General features: G+C 46.6%; 1 protein-coding gene across 3 annotated transcripts in view; it reads left to right on the forward strand.

Moving 5' to 3' along the window:
* PLBD1 (phospholipase B domain containing 1) overlaps positions 1 to 24,460 on the forward strand; it is a 147,812-nt gene that overhangs the window by 120,857 nt on the left and 2,495 nt on the right. For 2 of the 3 annotated variants that reach the window (XM_030207148.1, XM_030207158.1), the window contains 2 exons: positions 3,888 to 4,028; positions 19,028 to 19,213. In XM_030207148.1, coding sequence (XP_030063008.1) covers positions 3,888 to 4,028; positions 19,028 to 19,213 — 327 coding nt within the window. The remainder of the gene's footprint in view (positions 1 to 3,887; positions 4,029 to 19,027; positions 19,214 to 24,460) is intronic. The other variant, XM_030207166.1, reaches the window with a different exon arrangement.

Raw genomic sequence — 24,460 nt, forward strand, 5'->3', positions numbered from 1 at the left:
CGTATGTGCCTTAGTAAAAGAGCCCCTAAATGGTTTCAAGCACAGCTATAATACCATAAAATGTCAGTCCAAAGTAGGACCAGTTTTTGATGAGAAATCTATTGGCACAAGCGCTTTCAGTAGAGTTAGTTTAAAGAAACGTATGCTCTTTTCCATACATCTCTGGTGAATCCTTTATAATATATGTCCATTGGTTCACCCCTACATGTTTAGTGTAGTCCCTATGAGCTGGATTCTATATATGGTGCCTTTAAAAATCAGCGTCGATAAAAGTACACCTAGGTGTATTCTATAAACTATGCCTAAAGTTTAGACGCAGTTTATAGAATAGGCCTAGGGCCCATCTGCGCGACTAAATTTAGTCACGGGCATTTACACTGAGTAAAACTTAGTGTAAATGCCTACACCTCAATTAGGCAGAGCAGGTGTATTCTGTAACAGCATGTATAGTTTTTAGAAATGCCTATGCCCCTCCCATGGCCATGTCCCTTTCCAATCTGCATCTTAGAATTTATACATGTGTCACTTTACAGAATTCACTTAAATAGTTGTGTGTGTAAATTTGAATTAATGACAATTAGTGTCAACTGCTTGTTAAGTGGCAATTATTGGCATCGATTATCTTAAGATAATTAAGTTGCACACTCTAATCACAATATGACCTGATTTACTTGCACAACTCAAGTTGCACTGTATAGAATCTGGGGGTATATGGGGCCAGCATTGACTATCTGGGTCGGCAGTATCAGGAAGTTATGCGAGTGGACGATATTCAGTGCTATATTGACATAGATACAGTGGTGTGCTGGAGCCGGCTCGGTCCGGCTCGCAAGAGCCGCTTGTTAAATTTTGACAGCTCTTGCGAGCCGGTTGTTCTTTGGGGCGAGCCGGCTCCATTACATGAGGTAAGCATGGCAGGAGGGCGCCATCACAGGCCATGCTTACCTCCCCTCCCGCTCCCAAACATGTCCAGCGATTGTCCTTTGCCCTCATCCTCCCCTCCCGCTCCCATCCATCTTTTTTTTTTATTACCTCCGTTGAAGCACCGCGTTATTTAAAGCACTGCTGCCCGTCTCTAGCCTTCCCCGTTTGCTTCTGATGAGTTCGTGCCCTTAGTCCCGCCTTCTGATGAATGACGTATGACGTCAGAAGGCAGGACTAAGGGCACGAACTCAGAAGCAAACAGGGAAGGCTAGAGATGGGCAGCAGGGCTTTAAATAATACGGCGTTCCAACGGAGGTAATAAAAAAAAAAAGATGGATGAGAGCGGGAGGGGAGGATGAGGGCAAAAGACAATCGCTGGACATGTTTGGGAGCGGGAGGGCAGGGGAGGGAGGAGAATCGCTGGACATGGATGGGAGCAGGAGGGGAGAATGGGGGCAACAGAAAATTGTTGGACATGGATGGGAGCGGGAGGGCAGGGGAGGGAGAAGAATTGCTGGGCATGGATGGGTAGAGGGGGAAGGGGAGAGAAGACAATTGCTGGGCATGGATGGGTAGAGGGGGGCAGGGGCGAGAAGACAGTTGCTGGGCATGGATGGGTAGGGGGGGCAGGGGAGAGAAGAGAATTGCTGGGTATGGATGGATAGAGGGGGGCAGGGGAGAGAGGAGAGTTTCAGGACATGGATGGAGGGGAGGGCAAGAAAAATTCTGGACATGGATGGAGGGGAGTGAAGGAAGAGAGAAGAAGTGCTGGACATGGAGGGAAGATAGAGGAAGGAGATTAGATGAGGGAAAAGGAAGTGAGGAGAGAACATGGATGGAGAAAATAGGCAGAAGCTGGATCCACTGGACAGTCAAGTCTGTGGAGGACCAGAAATGAAGAAGAAAGGAGAAAAGAAATAAATGGAAAGGAAGCCCTGGAAACGGAGTCAAGGGAACAGATAGAGAGCAGCAGAATCAGATACTGGGCCAGCATGATCAGAGAAACAAAGTCACCAGACAACAAAGGTAGAAAAAAATAATTTTATTTTCATTATAGTGTTTGGAATATGTCCACTTTGAGAATCAGGTGCTGAACGTTAAAAGTTTATATTTATTTACTTATTTATGGCATTTTATCCCATATTAAACATGAATTAGATTGGAACCTGGGATCATTTTTTTTTTTTCCTGGAGAGAGTAATGCATTGCCCCCCCCCCCCCCCCCGGCTACAGCCAGCTCTGCAATTTTTTTTTTTGGGGGGGGGGGCTGAGGTGGGCAGTGGTGGACGGGGGGGCGCCGAGGTGGACCAGGGAGAGAGCCTGTTGTTTAAAAATTTACCAGCACAGCACTGCATAGATAACTAGGCAAAGTTAGGGCTAGGAGTGGAGGAGTAGCCTAGTGGTTAGTACAGTAGACTTTGATCTTGAGGAACTGGTTTAAGTCCCGCTGCAGCTCCTTGTGACTCTGGACAAGTCACTTAACCCTCCATTGCCTCAGGTAGAAATAAGTACCTGTATACACTATGTAAACTGCTTTGAATGTAGGGGCAAAAACTGCAGAAAGGCAGTTTATCCAGTCCCATTCCCTTTCCCCTTTATGGCCCTATATGCTCTGAATATCGATGGTGTCCACATACAACGTCTGGCTCCTCTTCAGCTCTGACCCTGGACTGCCCTGGCATTAACTGGATCCATAGTACTGTGGAGTTAAGTACCCCTGAAAATCCATGGATAGTCTGCTTGCCACAATTTAACCAGGCAGGAGCCTTTACTGACCAATTAAATTAATGACCACTTAATTCCCTACCCCCGAAATTTAAAACCATTTAACCAGCCAGGAACAACACCTGGCCAGTTAAATGGTACTTTTCCAGCTGTCCGGCGATATTCAGCGGGGGATAACCGGTTATCCCCCACTGAATATTCCCGGTTAGCACCTAGGAGATAACCGGCTATATCGCGTGATATAGCCGGCTATCCCTGAATATTCAATTCATATCTGGCTATTGTAAGCGGCCACATCAGGCCACTTAAATAGCTGGTATATCCTTAACCGGTTTAAAGTTAACCAGCTTTCTTTGAATATTGACTTAGCCCGCTAAATTTAAACAGGCTAAAAATAAACCGGATATTCAATGCTGGTCACCAGAAATGGCCCCAACATTGAATATCCGGCAACAGCGGGAGTTAGCTTGGCTCCCTCCCATGGTCTGAATATCGGCCCCCTTGTTTTTTGTAAGGACCTGATACTCAGCAGGCAGCACTTGACTGCCACTGGCATTATGCCTGGAAATTCACTGCCAGGCCGTGTCTGGACTTTGGCATTGAATTTCCAGGTTTAGGGATCTGGCTGACGCAAAGCCATTTAAGTGCGATATTCAGTCCTTAACTGGCTATGGGGTACCACATAAACATAGGACTGACTCTTATGCAGTCCTATTTATGCCCTTAACTTGGTCGGTTACATGCTGAATATCGGCACTTAACCAGCCAAGTGCTGACTCTGCCCCCGGAATGCCCCCAAAATAGCTAGTTTTGCGATAGGCGCTAACTGGACATTTTCAGCAGCAATAACTGGTTAAGTGCCACTGAAAATGACTGGTTAGGCCCGGTCAGGCGATTTAACCGGCCAGGAACCATTTCTGGCTGGTTAAATTGCTTTGAATATCGACCTATAAGGTTTCACAATTATGCGGATTCCTAAGTATGATTTATCTGGATTTTCATTTATACTGTTATGCAGCAACTCAGTTAAAAAAAAAAAAGGAAAATTTGATTAAAATTGTGAAAAATCTGAGACTAAAATATGTATCTATAGATTATAATCATATAGTACACTATTGAAAGACATATACTACTTGAATGCTGAAATGCACTTCTGATTGACTGCAGAAAGTGTCTTTGATCTGTAGGGAGAAAATTTGATTTGAGTGTCTTATCTGTCTTCCTTCCTCTCTCAAAAGGAACCTATAACAGCCAATATATGATTCTTGATTGGAAGAAGATTAAACTTGAGAAAAGCATTGATAAGGGAACACTCACTATTGTTGAGCAAGTTCCAACACTGGTGGTATATTCAGACCAGACCAGCATTCTCCGGAAAGGTGAGGGCCAGATTTCTGCCCCTGGCAGCTCTACTCTAAGGTAGTACAACTCTGAACTGCTTTATCTGTGGACAGTGAATTCTTTGCAGGATGTGATACCCTTTTTTTGAAACAATGTTAAGGATATTCAAAATTTGTATTTAGCATTTGAGACATGGATTCCTTCATTAGATCTGAAATTATTGTGCATAGTGGAAAAATGATTTAGAAAACTTAGGTGCCAGGCAATTTTTAGGCCTTGCTCTCCTTTTCCCTTACCACAGCTGCTTACTTTCCTTTTGCACCTCCTCTTCTTGGTCTTGGACCTGCAGCAGGCATTGACAACTCTGTGAAGGTATTGGCAGATGGCAAGCACCCAATTTTTGGTAGGTTACATGGGATTTTTCCACTCACTTCTGCTTTGCTTCTGTATCATCTTTGAACTGGCTAAGTCAAAGGTATCCCATTTAGTAGAGAATCTATTTTTCTTTAAAGCCAATATATCTGTTACTGGAAATTTGCAGCTTATCTGCCCCATGGAGCTGGTGACACCTCTTATCAGTATACATATACAGTAGAAGTCCAAAAATCCGGATGCTGGAAATCTAGACCACCTGAGAATCCAGACTACACATTCTCTCTCCCTCCTGACCCCTCCCCCCACAGTCCATCTCTCCCTCCATTTACGGACCTGCCCACTTGCTCTCACTATCATTCTCACCTGTTCTGAAGTCTTTGGTGCTGCAGCATCAGTTGCAGCCTTACTCACATGCTGCCTCTGGCATGCACCAGGCCTTTCCCCTCTGACCTGTCCCACCCTTTTGAAAAGAAGTTGTATCAGAAGGGGGGATGGGTCAGAGGGGAAAGGCCCGCAGCAGCAAAGACTTCAGAATAGGTGGGAGTGAGACAGGGCCTTAGGCAGGGCCGGGAGCGGGAGGAAAGATACCGGACCATTTGGGGAGGGAGGGAGAGGCGTAGCTGTGTGTGTGGGTGTGGGGGTGGGTGGGCTCTTTTGGGTTCAGGCCCTTGGACCCCCTCCTATGGTGAAGAGAGATGCTGGATGGAGAATTTTAAAAGTACTGCCGGAGAATCCAAAAATCTGGACTGATCCAATCCCCAAGCAGTCTGGATTTTGAAACTTGTACTATAGTTTTAGTTGGACCTGTCAAACAGTGTAAAATATGTGGTTGTAGAGAGCAGAAGAAAGCTTGTGGACAGCAGGGGCCACTCTCTTCTGCCCAGGCTTAGCGAGACCTCTCCTCCACTGCCTGTTCAGCAGGGAGTGATAAAGAAGTCCATCAGCCCAACAATAGCCCACAGAGATTCTTCTGAGTAAGCCTGGACCTTAGCTTTCCTTGTCCCAGGAAGGAGGAAAAAAGTGGGCAAAATATTCTTCGTCTGTTAGGGCCTTTATAGCAGATCCACTCCACAGCTTGATCCTCTACTAGTTAAACACTATTGACCCCATTTCAAATTTAGGTTGAAAGGGCAGAAGTGAAACTGAGGATTCTCTTTCTGGATCCTAATCATTCTGGTTTTAGAGAGGCATATAGAACAGAAATACTCAGCTTTGATTGACAACTTAAAGAAAAATGTATATAAGGGTTACAATTCCTTTGTGGCTCTTCGGCCTGCTTAAATCACTTTGAATATTGACTCCTTGATTTCTGAAAGGAGCGCAGTGCCTTTATAGGCTCATACGCCCTAGTTCTATTAACTTGGGTATGCAATTTTGTGATTAGCACAAGTTATAGAATAGCCTCTAACTTAATTGGCTTTAACTGCTAATATTGAATCTTAAGTGGTGTTAATTGATGCCAGTTTACATTTATGTGCATAACTGCACATAGGCAGTATTCTGTAAACTAACGGGTTGATATTCAAAGCGATTTAACTGGCCAAAAATGGATCCTGGCTGCTTAAATTGCCTGTTTGGGGCTAACTGGTCATTTTCAGTGGCCCTTACCCGTTTAGTGTCACTGAAAATCTCTGGTTAGTGCCTATGGCAAAAAAAACAACTATTTTAGGGGTGTTCCTGGGGGCAGAGTCAGCCCTCTGCCAGTTAAGTGTTGATAACTGCATAAATTGGACCGTATAAAAGTCAGTCCTATCTTCATGCGGGTTACCATGGTCGCTTAAGTGCTTAACAAACCCATAACTTCAATGCTGAAGTCTGGACATAGCCTGGCATCGAATTTCTGGGTATGACGCCGACAGCGGTCGGCAAAACACCGATCATCGCTGGCTGAATATTGTGCCCTTAGTGCCTGAGGAGTACTTTTACTAGTGTTTTTAGCACACGCTAAAAATAAGCATGTGCTAAATGATAGATACTCGCGCATATTCCTATGGCTATCTCTAGCGTTTAGCAGCGCAAGCTAAAAACACTGCTGTGCCTTTGTAAGAGATCCCCTAAGTTCTGTAGTGCGTAACTGCAAAGGGTGCGTTAACAGGGGCGGATCAGGGCCATTTCAGGCACTAATGTGGCTAAGTTTATAGAATGCGCAGTTATGTGTACAACTGACAGTATTTAGGCACGAATATTTACACCAGCCATTGACATGGCATAATTGCTCACATCTAAAGTTTGACATTCAAATATCGACTTACGCTAGTATTCAATTACGGCTTCAGCGCCCAACGTTTCTGTTATAGTATACTTGCTTAGTGCTCAATTTTTTTGCGCCTAACATTCGGCGCCCTTTCTTGAATTAACCCAATAGCGTGTATGTTTTTAAATATTTATAGACTGCAACTCTAGTCATGAGCTATTTTTCAGTGCGGTGCAGAACCTGATGTCCAAAATGGTCAAAATACAAAATCTATTAAGGTGTAAAGCAATTAACACACATGTTGCAACATAATAGTCAGACAACCAGTAGGGAAAAAGTGAGCAAGAAGAACTTAAACACAAAATCAAGCAGTAACAACAAATGGTAGAGGTATATATCAACTAACCAAAATAGTGAGGCTGCCACTAGAAGTTCTGGTAACAATTTTGAAGGGGCAGCTGCCATAGGCAGGAGCAAACGGACATCACTTCTGCCTGTTCCCCATTAGATCACCAGAGATCAGGCAGGTAGGCCTGAGGAGGGACAGTTCTTGATGTTCTGGGGGGGAGGGGGGGAGGGAGGTGGAATTCAGTATTCAGTGCCAGCACCCACAAGGCTAAGCAGGCATAGCTAGGATTGCTTTTTTGTGTGGGCTTATAAGCCCACTTAACTATGCAAAAATAAACAATCCAAAAAATACTGGTAAAACTGTATCAATCCACTATAAATAACCAGTAGAACACCATCGGGCTCATTTTCGAAACACAAAAACATCTAAAAAGTGGCATAAAGCAGCATTTGGACATTTTTCTCACAAGCACGTCCAAATCAGTATTTTTGAAACCCATTTCTAGATGTTTTTCTATGAAGTAGGTCAGAAATATGCCCAAATCTCAAGGGGGCGTATCAGGAGCGTGTTCAGGCGGGGACATGGGCATTCCTAAGACTTAGACGTTTTTCAGCCATAATGGAACAAAACAAAAACGTCCAGGACTAAAACTAAGAAGTTTTCAGCTAGACCTGTTTTTAGAACAAATAATGCACAAAAAGGTGCCTTAAATAACCAGATGACCACTGGAGAGAATCGGGGATGACCTCCCCTTATTCCCCCAGTGGTCACTAACCCCCTCTCACCCCCCAAAAATGTGATGAAAAACATTATTTACCAACCTCTATGCTAGCCTCAGATGTTATACTCAGCTCCATTAGAACAGCATGCAGGACCCTGGAGGAGTCTAGTGGTCTCAGGCCAGTGGCGTAGCCAGACGGCCAATTTTGGGTGGGCCTGAGCCCAAAGTGGGTGGGCACAAAATTTTCTCTCTGCCTCTGCCCCCTTCCTCCTCGCACTCTCCTCATCTCCCCTGGCACCTCCCAATTCAAAATATAATTTAGCTCATAAAGATCCCCAAGCTCTGTCAGCTGAAAACTTCCTTCGAAGACAGCCACAAATCCCTTTTACCAAGCTTGGCAGGCAGCAATAGCAACAATGCCTTGAGTCACCGATGCTGGCACCCCATGCATGCTTAGTTATCGGTGGCTCAAGGATGTTGCCGCCATCTGCCAAGCTTAGTAGAAAGGAGTTTTAGCTGCTTTTACAGGAGGTCCTCAGCTGATGTAGGTTGGGGATCCCCACCAGCTACAGCAAGGGTCGGGACTAGTGTTAGACATGCTAGGGTCCAGACTCTCACCAAATACAGAACAAGGGATCACAAATTAGAAATAAAAATATGTAGACAAAAATTGAACTCGGAACCTCGGCATGTTACAGTGGAGAAATAAAATCAGAAATATATTTCTTTTTTTCTACTGAACACAATAAAATGATATCCGCTGTGCACATTTCTCAAGCTAACAAATTTCAGTTAATAAATTCAAAATAAAATGTCTTTCCTACCTTTGTTGTCTGGTCATTTTATTTTTCCATTATGTTGGTTCAAGTTTCTCTTTTCCACTTTCCTGTCTTTCTGTTAATTCTCCTTCAAGCAGCTGCTATTCATTTGTCTTTTCTCCACTCTCATTCCATTCCCTCACTACACTGACATATTGATGTTTGTTTCATTTTAGCTCTTTCTTATCTTTTTTCTTTCTTTCCTGCTCTCTGTCCACTCAAATTTCATCTTCTAATCCTTTTCCTTTTTACTTTTCAGATACCTGATTTCCATCTCCTTCTTTCACCCACTAGCTCTCCTATTCCCCATCTCACTCCTTCTCCAGCCTTCATCTTCAGTTTACTCCCCGTAATCACTATCATCCTCTCGTTCATTTCCTTACCACCCCCTTGGCCTTCCACATGGTTCCACCATCCCAGTGTCTGCCTCCTTCCAACCCTTCTAGCCCAGCATCTGCTCCCTCTTTCTCCTCTCTCCACCCTCTATCCTCTCCTAGCATCTTCCTGTCCTTTCTCTCTTGCCCCTTCCCCCAGGGGCCAGCATTTCTCCCCCTCTTCCCTCCCACCCACATTCCAGCATTTCTCCCTCACTGTCTTCTACCCCTGGATCCTACATCTCCCTCCTTCTTCCCCCTCCTCCGCCCTCATGTTCAACATTGTTCCCTCTTTTCCTCTTCTCTCTCACCCTTGCATCCCAAGTCTAACATCTGTTTCCCCCCTTGCAGCATCTCTTCCACCACCATGAAACATTTCTCCTTCATCCCTCTCTCCCCTGTGCAGTATCTTTTCCTCCCCTCCCTCCCAGGTCCAACATTTCTCCTTCTTTTGTCATTCATCCCTCCTTCCCTCCCCACCCTACCCTACATCCAGCAATTATCCCTCTCTCTCCCCCCATATCCCAATAATGATCCCCTTTCTTCTACTCTCCCATGCATGTCTCCCTCTCCTACACCCCCCTGCATCTCTCCCTCCCCTCCCTAACAATTTCCCTCACTCCTACCCCCCCTGTGTAGCATCTCTTTTCTTTACCTCCCCTCCACTCCCATGCCCAAGCAGCCCAACAATTTTATCCTCTCCAACCCCCCTCCATGCAGCATCAGCAGCATCACGGCACCGCAGCACGTTTCAAAGGGTTGCTGGCAGCATGTAAGAGAGAATTGCTGCAGTGCTGCTGATCACCCAGAAGCCTTCCCTCTGCTGCGCGGATTTCAGGTCAGACTCAGCCAGCAGCAGTGATTCTTACACGCTGCCAGCAACCCTTTGAACCGGCGCAGCAGAAGAAGGAAGGCAGCTTCGGTCCCTGCATTTTTTTCTTCGATCGTCGCAGGCATCGCTGCCATTCACATAGGCAGCTTCGCTCCCTTCTGCTGTGTCCATCCGGTCCACTCTGATGCACTTCCTGTGTACGTAGGGCCAGATGGACGCAGCAAGGGGGGCGGAGCTGCCTGTGTGAATGGCAGCGCTGCCGGCGACGATCGAAGAAAAGAATGCAGTGCTGGCGGGGAGGAGAAAAGAATTTCTGTGAGCGACGTGGGCGGGCGGGCCTGGGCCCACCCGTGGCTACGCCCCTGACTCAGGCTCCTATTTCCCCCTACTTGTTACACTTGTGGAGGAAACTGTGAGCCCTCCAAAACTCAACAGAAACCCACTGTATCTACATATAGGTGCCCCCTTCACCTGTAAGGGCTATGGTAGTGGTGTATAGTTGGGGGGAGGGGCTCAGCAGACAAGGTAAGGGAGCAATGGTGAGATGTGTACCTGGGAGCATTTTATGAAGTCCACTGCAGTACCCTCTAGGGTGCCCTATTGCTGTCCTGTGATGTCAGGGGGACCAGTCTACAAAAAATGCTGGCTCCTCCTATATCCCAATGGCTTGATTTTGTGCATTTTGCACTTGGGCTTTTTTTTTCTTTTTCGAAAATGGACCAAAAAACAAAGCATCCAAATCACAAAATGTTGTTCAGAACCGTATTTTCGAAACCAAAAGAGACTTTTTTCTCTTTCGAAAATGACCTTCTTTCCTGTTCGGATTTTGGACATTTTTCGCTAAACGTCCAAAGTCGGACTTAGACGTCATATTGAAAATGCCCCTCTCTGTCGGTGATCAAACCCAAAAAGCTGCTCTAAATATCAGTAATATAAATTGAGAGCCCTCAGCAAATGATGACACCATTATGAGAGCACCCTGGAGTCAGTGTGAGAAGTATTGTGTTCAAGCTCTCCAGAGTCCCTGAGGCAGTTTCCTGAACGAAACCTGTGGCGTCGGGCATTTAGGGGGGGGGGGGGGGCTCTATTTTCTTTGAAAGAACAAGTTGGCTCCAGAGAAGTACAATTTTTTGTCTTTATTTAAGTGCTGCCCAGTTATTGAAGTTTGGATATATTATATGCTGCACAATTATTGAACTTCAGACACTTTTTCGTTTGATATCATGTATGCACATATTGAGCAGTGCACATTTGGAAAGAACCCGATGAAAGAGAATGATTGATTGATTCTCACCTGTTTGATAACAGTGTTCTCAAGTGGCTGTACTGTGCTTGATAGTATTTGTCGAGGGCTCTCTTAGTGTATATTACTGATATTTAGAGCAGCCATTTGGTTTTGATAACTGTCTTAAATGGGCATTTTCGATATGATGTCTAAGTTGGACTTTGGATGCTTTGTGCTAAACGTCCCAAATCGAAATAGAAAACATGACCATGTTCAAAACCGCAAAAGTCTTTTTTTTTTTTTTTTTTTTCTTTCGAAAATACTGTTTGTAACAAGTTTTTGTGCTCTGTGCATTTATGTTTTCAGGCCATTAAAAAAAAAAGTACAGGTGATAAACGTAGAAAATAAAGCCATTGGGATATAAGAGGGGCCAGCATTTTTAGCAGACTGGTCCCCCAGACATCCCAGAAGAGCAGTGGGGCACCCTAGGGGGCACTGCTGTGGACTTCATATAAATACTCCCAGGTACACATCTCATCATTGCTCCCTTATCTTGTCTGCCGAGTACTCCAAAACCCACCCAAAATCCACTACCCCCAGCTGTACACCACTACAATAGCCCTTATGGGTGAAGGGGGCACCTGTATGTGGTGGGTTTCTGGTGAGTTTTGAAGGGCTCACAGTTTCCACCACAAGTGTAACAGGTAGGGGGAAGTATGGACCTGGGTCCCCTTCTCTGGGTCCCCCACTGCACTGACCACTACACTACTCCAGGGACCTGCTTGTTGCTCTAATAGAGCTTGTTAGGACTGCTCCATCTGAAGCTGTCATAGAGGCTGGTAAGTACTATTTTTATTCACATTTTGTGGGGGTGAGAGGGGAATCAGTGACCGCTGGGGGAATAAGGAGGGGGGGTCATGCCTGATTTCCTCCAGTGGTTATCTGGTTATTTAGGGCACCTTTTGGGACCCTTTTACTAAGCCGTGTAGGTGTGTACGCGCATCCTACGTGCGTCAGTTTTGAACTGCCGCCCTGCTATCACGTGACCTGGGTGGTAATTTTAATTTTTACTTGCGTCCACTAAACGCACTGGAAATTTTCCGGCACGTGACTCTAACCGAGCGGTAATCGGCATTGTATGCACATAGACCATTACCGCCCAGGTAATGAGTGAGACTTTCCATATCATCATGCTGATCAATCCATAAACTGGTGGGTTGTGTCCATCTACCAGCAGGTGGAGATAGAGAGCAATCCTTTTGCCTCCCTATATGTGGTCATGTGCTGCCGGAAACTCCCCAGTATGTTCTCTATCTCAGCAGGTGGTGGTCACACACAGCAGCAGCTCTGGCAAAGAAAAAAAAAAAAAAAAAAAGGCTTATTTGGCAGACTTACTGTATGATGTCTTGAGAGCCTCGGCTAAAGGTATGGCTCAGACAGTCTCGGCGCGGCAGTGGCTTTGGCTGAAACATTGGTCTGCTGACCACGCCTCTAAGTCCCGCCTGGCTAAGTTGCCTTTTAAAGGCAAGCTGCTCTTTGGGGTCGAGCTGGACAAAATTGTGACCGATCTCGGCACGTCTAAGGGCAAGAGGTTACCAGAGGTCAGGGCTCGGGCCAGTGCTCGCCCCGGTATCTCCAGAGGACGGTTTCAGGAAGCCCGTCGGTACCGCCCGGGCAAGTTGGGCTCCTCTTCCCCCTCTTCCTTCAAGAGGAATTTCTCCCCCAAGCAGCATTCCTTTCGCAGAGACTGCCGTCCCGGAGGTGCGTCCTCCGGTCCTCCCCCAGGGTCTCGTACCCAATGACGGGGTCCTGGTCCATGGCCCAGTGCAGATTGGAGGACGCCTGTCCTCGTTTCTGGGCGAGTGGACCAGGGTAACTTCAGACGCTTGGGTGCTGGAAGTCATCAGAGACGGCTACAAACTAGAGTTCTGCCGACCCTTAAGAGACTGGTTTGTACTCTCTCCCTGCAAGTCTCCGGTCAAAGCTGTGGCAGTGCAGCAGACCTTGGACAATCTGATCCGCTTGGGTGCGGTCGTTCCGGTGCCAGAAAATCAGCTTGGCAAGGGACATTACTCCATTTACTTTGTAGTACCAAAGTAAGGAGGTTCTGTACGGCCTATCCTCGACCTCAAAGGGGTCAATCGGGCCTTGAAAGTTCGGCACTTTCGCATGGAGACTCTCCGCTCTGTTATAGCGGCAGTGAAGGCAGGGGAGTTCCTGGCATCCTTGGACATCAAGGAAGCGTACTTGCATATTCCCATCTGGCCTCCTCATCAACGCTTTCTGCGTTTTGCAGTCCTGGGCCGACACTTCCAGTTCAGAGCCCTCCCGTTCGGGTTGGCTACTGCTCCGCGGACCTTCTCCAAAGTAATGGTGGTCATCGCGGCCTTCCTGCGCAAGGAAGGAGTACAAGTCCATCCTTATCTGGACGACTGGTTGATCCGAGCCCCCTCTTATGCAGAGTGCGGCAAAGCTGTGGACCGGGTGATTGCTCTTTTGAGCTCCCTGGGGTGGATCATCAACTGGGAGTAAAGCCAGCTGCGCCCGACTCAGTCCCTGGAGTATCTGGGAGTTCGATTCGACACCCAAGTGGGCAGAGTGTTCCTGCCGGACAATCGGATTGTCAAACTTCAGGCTCAGGTGGACCAGTTCCTAGTAGCCTCTCCGCTTCGGGCTTGGGACTATGTGCAGCTGTTGGGCTCTATGACGGCCACGATGGAAATAGTGCCCTGGGCCAGGGCTCATATGAGACCACTACAACACTCTCTGCTGCAGCGCTGGACTCCGGTGTCGGAGGATTATGCTGTGCGCCTTCCTTTGGACCCAGCAGTGCGCAAGGCGCTGAGCTGGTGGCTGAAGACAGACAAGTTGTCTGCAGGGATGCCTCTTGTGACCCCGAAGTGGATTGTCGTCACGACGGACGCCTCTTTGATGGGCTGGGGAGCCCACTGCTTGGGAAGGACAGCGCAGGGGCTCTGGTCTCCTGCAGTGGCAAAGTGGTCTATCAACCTCCTGGAACTCAGAGCCATTCGGTTGGCGCTTTTGGAGTTCCTCCCGGTACTGGCGTTGAAGCCAGTACAGGTCCTGTCGGACAATGCCACGGCTGTGGCCTATGTCAACCGCCAGGGAGGTACCAAGAGCGCCCCTCTAGCCAAGGAAGCCATGAATCTATGCCAGTGGGCGGAAGTGAACCTGGAACAGCTGTCAGCGGCCCACATTGCCGGAGTCATGAATGTCAAGGCGGACTTTCTCAGTCGCCATACCTTGGATCCCGGAGAGTGGCAGTTATCGGCTCAGGCGTTCTTGGGCATCACGAAGCGCTGGGGCCAGCCGAACCTAGATCTGATGGCGTCATCGGCCAATTGCCAAGTGCCGCGCTTTTTCAGCAGAGGACGGGACCCTCGATCTCTGGGAGTAGATGCTCTTCTCCAACAGTGGCCAACACAGGAGCTTCTCTGTGTTCCCACCCTGGCCCATGTTGGGCAGGGTACTCGACCGGGTGGCAAAGCATCCGGGCCGGATAATCCTGGTGGGTCCGGACTGGCCCAGACGTCCCTGGTATGCGGACTTGATCAGGCTCTCAGTGGACGACCCTCTGCGGCTGCCAGTGGAGCAGGGCCTGTTGCATCAGGGTCCCGTGGTGATGGAGGATCCCTCCCCCTTTGGTCTTACGGCCTGGCTATTGAGCGGCAGCGTCTGAGGAAGAAGGGCTTCTCAGACAAGGTCATCGCCACTATGCTGAGAGCGAGGAAGCGCTCTACTTCTACTGCTTACGCCAGGGTTTGGCGTACCTTTGCAGCGTGGTGTGAAGCAGGCTCACTTTCTCCCTTCACTGCTCCAATTTCTTCAGTGCTGGCGTTCCTGCAAGAAGGTCTGGAGAAAGGCCTGTCGCTCAGTTCCCTTAAAGTCCAGGTAGCGGCTCTGGCTTGCTTCAGGGGCCGCCTGAAGGGTGCTTCCTTGGCTTCGCAGCCAGATGTGGTACGTTTTCTCAAGGGAGTTAATCACCTGCGCCCTCCTCTGCACTCAGTGGTGCCTGCGTGGAATCTCAACCTGGTGCTAAGAGCCTTGCAGAAGCCGCCTTTTGAACCCTTGTCGAGGGCATCTCTGAAAGACCTGACGTTGAAAGCAGTTTTTTTGGTGGCTATCACTTCAGCCAGAAGAGTTTCCGAGCTCCAGGCACTCTCATGTCGAGAGCCTTTTCTGCAGTTCACTGAGGCAGGAGTGACTATTCGCACAGTGCCTTCCTTCCTGCCCAAGATTGTTTCTCGCTTCCATGTGAATCAGCAGCTCTGTTTCCCTTCCTTTCGTAGGGAGGACTACCCAGAGGAATACTCTGCTCTCAAATATCTGGATGTGAGACGAGTCATCATCAGATACTTGGAAGTGACCAATGATTTCCGGAAATTGGATCATCTGTTTGTCCAGTAGCAGGTCCTCGTAAGGGTCTGCAGGCTGCTAAGCCTACAGTGGCAAGATGGGTCAAGGAAGCCATTGCAGCGGCTTATGTGGCCGCGGGGAAGGTGCCGCCTATCCAGCTGAAGGCTCACTCCACTAGAGCTCAGGCGGCCTCGATGGCAGAGGCCGGGTCCGTCTCCTTGGAAGAGATTTGCAAGGCGGCAACTTGGGCATCGGCCCATACCTTCTCCAGGCATTACCGCTTGACTGTGGCTGCTCGGGCGGAGGCCCGGTTTGGAGCTTCAGTGTTGCGGTCAGGGATTTCAATGTCCCGCCCTGGGTGAGTACTGCTTCGGTACATCCCACCAGTCTATGGATTGATCAGCATGATGATATGGAAGGTAAAATTATGTATCATACCTGATAATTTTCTTTCCATTAATCATAGCTGATCAATCCATAGCCCCTCCCAGATATCTGTACTGTTTATATTCTGGTTGCATTTCAGATTCAAGTTTAGTCTTCAGTTCCTGTTCAGGAGGACTTCGTGTTCAAGTTTTTTCAATTGGATTCTTCAAGAGTTGAGACGAGTTTGTGTTACAGTGAGCTGCTGCATTCCTCTCCCCTCCGTTTTACGGGGCTGGATTGAGACATAAATTCTGCCGGCGCTCCCTCCCGCTTCGTGCGGCTGTAGGGCAGCTTTGTACCCCTCCCGCTTCGGCGGTGTTAGGGTCAGTCAGCTCCTCCCGCGGTTGCGGTTGCAGGATAAGCCAGATCCCCCCGCATCGGCGGGGTGGTGTCCCTCCCCCGCTCCACGGGGATGAGCTGGACGGATTCCCCTCCACCACTTGTGTGGGGATGAGCTGGGTTAATTCCCCTCCCCCATTTCGGCGGTGGTGAGCTGGGCAGAGTGTCCCTTTGTGGGTGTAATTCTCTAAGTGCTGAGTCCTGCGGATGGAGCTTGGATATCGACATACTGAGGAGTTTCCGGCAGCACATGACCACATATAGGGAGGCAAAAGGATTGCTCTCTATCTCCACCTGCTGGTAGATGGACACAACCCACCAGTCTATGGATTGATCAGCTATGATTAATGGAAAGAAAATTATCAGGTATGATACATAATTTTACCTTACCGCTAGGCCTACCTGTTTGATGCTGCTTTTGACTCCTAACTTGTCACTTGCTCGTAACCTTTATCTTGTCGTCCTCTCTTCAATAGTCCCTTTCCCTATGTGTCCTTCTGTCTGTCCTACCCTTATCCTTATTGGTCCTGTCTGTCTGTCCTGATTTAGATTGTAAGCTCTTTTGAGCAGGGACTGTCTTTTCTTCATGTTCAATTGTAAAGTGCTGCGTACGACTCGTAGCGCGTCCAATACATGCGTCTAGACCAGTACAGGCCATTTTTAGGCGCACCTTAGTAAAAGGACACCGTTGTGCCTTATTTGTTCTAAAAACAGGTCTAGACCAAAACATTGACGGTTCAGCCCTGGACATTTTCACTTTGTTCCATTATGGCTGTAAAATGTCCAAGTGTTAGGAACGCCCTAATCCTGCACCCAACACACGCCCCCTGTTGATTTGGATGCACTATAGACAAATTTCATAGGTAAACGTCTGCAAAAATACTGATTTGGATGCTTTGAGAAGAAATTCGGCCAAATGCTACTTTGACACTTTTTGGACGTTTTTCTTTTTCGAAAATGAGCAGGCATTGGCACTGGCTTCTCCCCCGCTCTGTCCCTGTAATGGCCTATGCAGTCTGATACCAAAATGGCCAGTAAGTGCCACTGAAGATCAGCAGCTAGCCCGCTGAGTGCAATGTAAGTGGGACCTCAGCTCTTGGAATTTGCTGCCTTATCTCTCGGAACAATGTCTGATACAAAAGTGTTTTGTAGATTCTCACCAAGTGATATAGAGCCATGCCTGCTAAGATGTGCCTCTTTCAAGCTCAAAAATGTCATCTTGAGATTGTATGCTGGAAAAGTTTTGAGAATGACATGATGACTGATACACAACTATAACATAAGAAATTGCTTTGTGGAAGGTATATTGTAAGAGGGAATGTCTTATGTTTTGCTAACCATTCAGAATGCTTGATATATGGTATGTAAAAGTTTTGAAATAAAAATTTTAAGAAAATATTTTGTTTTCTTGGGAAATTTAGTAGCTGATCACCTGTGGTAAAAATATAGACTGGCTCATGCAAATTATTTTCTTTTCTACTTACCAAAATATTTTGTATGTGTTTCTCTCTCTCTTTCTTTATTTTTTTGGGGGGACTGATGGTTTGCTCCTGCTTCTTTTGACTTTTAGCTCACCAGAACACATGTTATTGGGGTTCTAGCATCAGGATTAGATATCCCAGTTATCCAGGTCATTGATGCTGGGCTCCCATAACCAGAAGTCCTAAGGAGATAGTGTCAGGTGTTGGAGAGGGGCATCCTAGGTGCAGGGAGGGAAGGCCTAGATTTTGGTGTAAGCAGAGTAGGAAACTGCTTCTGAAGAGTGAAGGAGTAGCAGTAGGCAAAGAACCAGGGAAGCAAAGGTTCAAATCCCACTGATGCTCCTTGTGGGCGTGGAAAGTCATTTAACCCTCTATTGCTTCAAGTACAAACATGGTTTGTAAGCCCTCCAAAGACAGGGAAATACATATGGTACCTGAATGTAACTCACCTTGAACTACTGCTGAAAAGGCACAAACCAAATCCAAGATTGGTCATATTTTATATTCTTACTAGCTTTGTTATTACATTCTGGGTATGGAAGAGGGGAAGTTGAGGGAGAGAAGGTTCATTGTATTCAAGATGTGGAAAAAAGCTTAGAGAGAAAATGACTTAGAGAGATCAAAAGCTTGGAAAGAAGGTTTAGACTTCACACCTTTTGAACTGTATTAGTCTGCCAAATTATCATGGGACCCTTTGGTTCTTCTCAGAGGTTCCCCGCTGAACTATTTTTCTCTACTGTAATCCATTCAAAATTTAGCAGCATGATGTATCCCCTACCAGTGTTGCTACATTCATATTCATGAAACCCTATTCTCAAATCACTCCCCATCCAATTCTGCATACAGGTCAAGCTTCTTTTGCTCTTCAAGTGCATTCACTCAGGAAGTCCTCCCTGTGTCTCTTCTTCCTATGCACCTTTCTGTCAACTTCGCTCATCAGGCAAGTCACTCTTACCTAAATCTTCCTCCACCACTAGTTCCTGGCACTGCAGTTTCCAGTTTGCCATGCTGAACACTCAGGCACAGACTTCCTGAATTGGCATGCAGTGGCCCTCCCTGGCCATATTCATGTCAGCCTAAAAACCCACTTTATGAAGTACCATTTAATTATTAAACCGTGATTCACCAGTATTTATTTATTTTTGTTACATTTGTACCCCGCGCTTTCCCACTCATGGCAGGCTCAATGCGGCTTACATGGGGCAATGGAGGGTTAAGTGACTTGCCCAGAGTCACAAGGAGCTGCCTGTGCCTGAAGTGGGAATCGAACTCAGTTCCTCAGTTCCCCAGAACCAAGGTCCACCACCCTAACCACTAGGCCACTCCTCTTCCTTGTTAGGACTGAATGCATTTTCTGTAATAAATACCTTTTTTTGAAGTCTCTTATTTGTCTTGTGTTTCTTCACAAGATTGCCGACTCCATCGGGCAGAGATGATCGATTTTTGTGTATATGTTGTATAGTGCTATTGAATTTTAGTAGTAGATTATGTACTGTATAAACCTTTTTTTTTTCTGTACCCCTCAGGATACTGGCCATCTTACAATATCCCTTTCCACGAAATTATTTACAACATAAGCGGATACCCAGATATGGTCGAGCATGTTGGCAACTTGCTTTCGTATGACCTTGCACCCCGTGCCAGTATCTTCCGTCGAGACCAGGCAAAAGTGGTGGACATGGAGTCGCTGAAATATATCATGAGATACAACAGTATGTGACATCTTGTCTAGTGACTGTGTTGATGCAGCTTATGAAAGACGTAGAAGGTAGTTCTGGGCAACTAAAACTAGATATCCTTTTATAGAAGATGCCTATCTGGAGCCTATTCTATAAAGGAAAGTAGGCATCTACTTTCATGTTATAAACTACTACCATAGACCATCCCTTTATTTATCACTACTCCAGAGCAGAAACCCAGAAAGATCCTCCTCTTACTGCAAAAGTGGCATAGGTTGGCAGCTGTTTTCTTCACTAGAGGAGAAGAGAGATAGGGAATATGATAGAAATATTTAAATGCTTAATTGGCATTAGGTTTGCTTATTGAGCATTATATTTTTAATGAAAAGAAAGTTCTGGAACAAATGATCACGATGTGAAGCTTCAAGGGGGTTAGACTCGGGAACAATGCCAGAAAATATTGTTTCATGGAAAAAGTGATGGATACCAGAAAGTGATCAGAACAAAACTGTGTGGGTTAAGCAGACGATCCCTGGTGAGAGAGGTTAGAAATGTAATGGGGGGGTCAATTGCAGTCCTAAAAGACAATGGTACTACTGTTGCAGGAATTGAGATAGGAATTTGTGATGCTTCAGGAGTCAGACAGCACACACCAGTATGAGAGAGTAATCTTCTTTATTTGCCAGCAAACAAAGCAGGACATCAGCATTAAGTCTCTTCTTCTCTTTCTCAGCTCTCTGTGTCTTTCTCTCAGCTCTCTGTCTCAGCTGCTTCTCTTCTGCTGTCTCTCCTGTTGTCTTCCAGCTTTCTTCCAGCTCTCCTTCCTTTCTTCTGACGTAAACTGCTTCTGCTCCTACTTAAATACTGTTCTATCCCCCTCCTAGCCTTGCCCCCCCTTACTCTCCAATTGGTTAAGGAATAGATTGGTCACTTTGCCTCAACCAATCATTACCTTAAAAATATCAGTTACATAGGTTTGGTATTCCTCAAACTGACCTCTAACCTGGGGCCCCTTAAGCCAGACATTTGGTCTCCAGAATTCTTATATTTTCCTTATGATTAATGTCTCATCTATAGCTTAAACTGGGTTCCCTTAGAGACCAAGAGGCCCTAGTGAGATTGGTTATTCTCATATTCCTAGTCTGGTTCATACTAACTGCTAACTAAACTCTGGCATTCATTAAAGAGGTCAAAAGCCAATCTTACTTAATGGCATTCAGGACCATTTCTACATTTACCTACAATTAATCAAGGAGAAGAGAGCTGACTAGTTCTGACCTCTTCACCTATCAGCTTATACATTGAACCAGCCAGAACTATGGCTAAGTCAAACCATATGCTGATCTCCTCAACTGCAGTCTTAAACAGCAGACAAAGGATCATTTTAAAAGTAACACAGAGTTGAACAAACATCCTACATAGAAATTACAGAGAATAAAACATATTCTAAAATACACAGAATCAGTATTCCTTATAAGCAAGAACTTCTAAATTCTAATCTATTGCCTCTCTCTCTAAATAGTATTTTCTATCTAAGCATTTTTCTATTTAATCCTAAACAAACTGCCTGCAATATGCCGGCTCATAATAAAATACATATGTGTTTGCTTAGCAATCCATCAATCACAAGGGTGAAAGAAATTCCTGTCTCTGACCTTTCTAACCCAGCCCGGCAAACGTAAATAACCTAAACCAGATGACATTCCTTCACTTTAGTTGCCCGGTAAAAAGCTAGAATTCAAACTTCAAGCTTTTAATATCATTTCTTATATATATAATTATGCCATGGCTGCCTCATTCCCCCCTTTGAGACTAAAATCAGCTTATGCAGAGATAAGTCTCACAACTCAGACTCTGGAGATTATAGTGATCCTAACTGGGAATAGACTTATGAACCACCATTACCCTACTTGTTAAGGTTCGACGGCATACTGCCGAAGCACATGAGGCCAGGAAACAAAACAAAAACCCTGCTAAAACTAAGACTATTAGGGAAATGAACAAGGGGCGTATCCAGGAGGTCAATGACCACCACCAGGAGGTAAGGTCTAATCCTCCTCGGTAATCCTCCACATTAAGGCTAGCCAACTGTAGGACTTTATCCATGGCATGCCTAACTACATGCGTCCTATTTATGACAATAGTACAGCACTCTGAAGAATTTAGCACTGTGCAGAGACCACCAAGTATAATCCTGGCTCCAAGGACCTGAACTCGAAAAGTAGGGAGGTATAAGAGCTGGGAGCTGCACAGGGACAGGAACAGCTGGGACATCTGTAGTATAAGGAGAAAATCGGGAACACACAATACAAGGGGAAGTAATCTTTGCCTGGCTAATTAGTTCCTGGACTGAGTGTAACCAAAGGTTGGAGCGAGTTGGGGTATTAGGAACAAGGAGGCAAGGAGTAGAAAACAACAAAAGCATCCAAACTACTAACATTTTCTTTCTTCCTAATCTAAAACAAATACAGCAAACTAATTAAGCAATAATATTTCAACAGTCTGTGCTAATCACAGATTACTCTAATATAATGTTCTCAGTCTTTGAGTTCTTATACCAGTTGGGATAGACCCTCAACTGATAAGGATCAAGCTCTCAAATTCCAAGAAAGCCAGAATCAGGGCAAGAAAGAGTCTCAGTATGAAGCCGAAGTTCAGCCGCTCCTGCAGTATGCAGTTGACCCTTCTTTTCAGCTAGTAGATTCTTTGGTTCGGGTCAAGCGCAACTTCAATGGCTCCGCTGGATCACTTTCTGCTCTCCACTGTCTAGGCTCCGTCTGATCCGTGCTAGGCTCAGTCTGGTCAGCAGACTTAATTCGAGACCAATGGACCCATGGAGTTATCCCTGCGACCTTCACAGCTGCAGGGGTAGAAAGCAAAACAGTAAAAGGTCCTTTCCATCGGGGCCCCAAAGGCTGGAGCTTCCAGTCTTTCACCCAAACTCTATCCCCTGGCAGGAAGGAATGTACCTGAGCCTGGAAGGGGACAGGGTTTATTTCTCTCACATAAGACTGAAGCTCAGAAATTATCTTGCCCAAGTGGGCTACCTGCTCCTTCACCTGGGCAGACCCTAAAATCCCTATATCTCCCTTAATTCCCTGCAAAATGGCTGGGGGCTTCCCATACACAATTTCAAAGGGAGAGAGGGCTGTTCCTTTAGTTGGGGTGCATCGGAGGCGAAAGAGGGCTAGTGGCAATGCCTGTGGCCATTTCAATTGGGTTTCCTGACAAATCTTTGCTAGGCTATTTTTCAAGGTTCTGTTTGCTCGCTCAACCTGCCCTGAACTCTGGGGACGGTAGGCACAATGCAATTTCCAGGTAATGCGCAATGCGCGGGACAGGGCCTGAAGTGTAGCTTCAACAAAGGCGGGACCATTATCTGAACCTATGGCAAGGGGCAGTCCATACCTGGGGATGACATCCCTAAGGAGGGCTCGAGCTACTTCTGTGGCTTTCTCAGTAACTGTAGGATATGCTTCCACCCACCCAGAAAAGGTACAAACCATAACTAAGAGGTATCGGAACCTACCACTCCTGGGCATTTCTGTGAAGTCTATAACTAGGGACTCAAAGGGTGTTAGTCCTCTAGACTGAACTCCTGGTGGAATACGGGGTCCCTGACGAGCATTATTCTGGGCACAGAGAGTACATCGGGCAGAGGCAGTGGCAACCAGACTATCCAATCCTTCCAGCACCACTACTCGACTGAGTAGACGGGCTAGTGCTGTTTTCCCTAAGTGTGATAGGTCATGAGCTTGAGACACTACAGGCCAAGCTAGGTGGCGTGGCACCAGAACTCTGGTATCAGGGAGATGTAACCAGCCATCAGGTCTCCTTACTGCACCTTCTTCTTGAGCCCATTTCTCTTCCGTTTGGGTATACATAGGTGTCCATTCTTGCAATCGGATTTGGAACAGGGGAGTCACAGTACTTGCTGGGGGTCCTCGAGCAGCTTCCTTGGCCACCCGATCAGCATGGCGGTTCCCTCGGGCCACTGGAGTATCTATTCTTTGGTGTCCCCTGCAATGAATGACAGCTACCTTCTTAGGGGCCCACACAGCCTCTAGCAGCTGAAGTATTTCAGGTCCATACTTAACAGGTTGGCCTGCAGCATTTATGAGTCCCTTTTCCTTATACAAAGCTCCATGAGCATGTAGAATTGTAAAAGCATACTTGGAATCAGTATAAATGTTGGTTACCAGTCCTGCTGCTAACTCCAGAGCTCGTATGAGGGCCACAAGTTCTGCTTTCTGGGCTGAAGTTCCTTGGGGCAGGGCTCTTGCTTCTATCACCTTGTCCTCTGTCACCACAGCATAGCCTGCCAGTCGCTTGGAGTTCTCCACATAACTGCTTCCATCTGTGAAATAAATTACATCTGGGTCCCTCCAAGGAACATCTTTAAGATCTGGTCGACTGGAGTACACTTCATCCATGGTTTGGATACAGTCATGATCCGGTAGTCCCTCAGATGCTGGCAAAAGAGTAGCAGGATTGAATGTAGCCACTGTTTCCAGGTGTATCCGTGGATTCTCACACAAGCTGGCTTGGTACTTAACCATGCGGTTATTTGTAAACCAGTGGTTGCCCTTATACTCCATGAGGGTGAGAACTGCATGGGGGACTTTAACAACCAGTTCTTGCCCCAAGGTCAACTTATCAGCTTCCTGGACCAGTAAGGCTGTTGCTGCAATGGCCCTCATGCAGGCTGGCCATCCTTTAGCCACTCCATCCAGCTGTTTAGACAGGTATGCAACAGGCCTCTGCCAGGATCCCATCATTTGGGTCAGCACACCCAGAGCAACCCCCTGTCGCTCATGGACATACAGTGAGAAAGGTTTCTCCACATCAGGAAGGCCTAACGCAGGGGCTTGGAGTAGGGCTTTCTTTATGGCAATGAAGGATTGTTGAGCAGTAGGTCCCCATTCAAATGGTTCCTTTTCACCCCCCTTTGTGGCTTGGTAAAGGGGTTTCGCCATCAATGCAAAATTTGGAATCCAAATTCTGCAAAATCCGGCTGCTCCCAGAAATTCCCTAACTTCTCTTCTGGACTTGGGTTGGGGAATTGCAGCTACCGCTTGCTTCCTACTAGCATCCAGTCTCCGACTTCCCTGGGAAATGCAAAAGCCCAGATACTTCACTTCTGACTGACAAAGTTGGGCCTTTGAGCGTGAGACCTTATAGCCTGCATCCAAGAGTAGCTCCAGCAATTCTCTAGTAGCCTCAAAACACTCTTCCTGGGTCACTGCTGCAATCAGGAGGTCATCTACATACTGGAGTAAA

The sequence above is a fragment of the Microcaecilia unicolor genome, chromosome 1 (assembly GCF_901765095.1).
Source record: "Microcaecilia unicolor chromosome 1, aMicUni1.1, whole genome shotgun sequence".
NCBI lineage: Eukaryota > Metazoa > Chordata > Amphibia > Gymnophiona > Siphonopidae > Microcaecilia > Microcaecilia unicolor.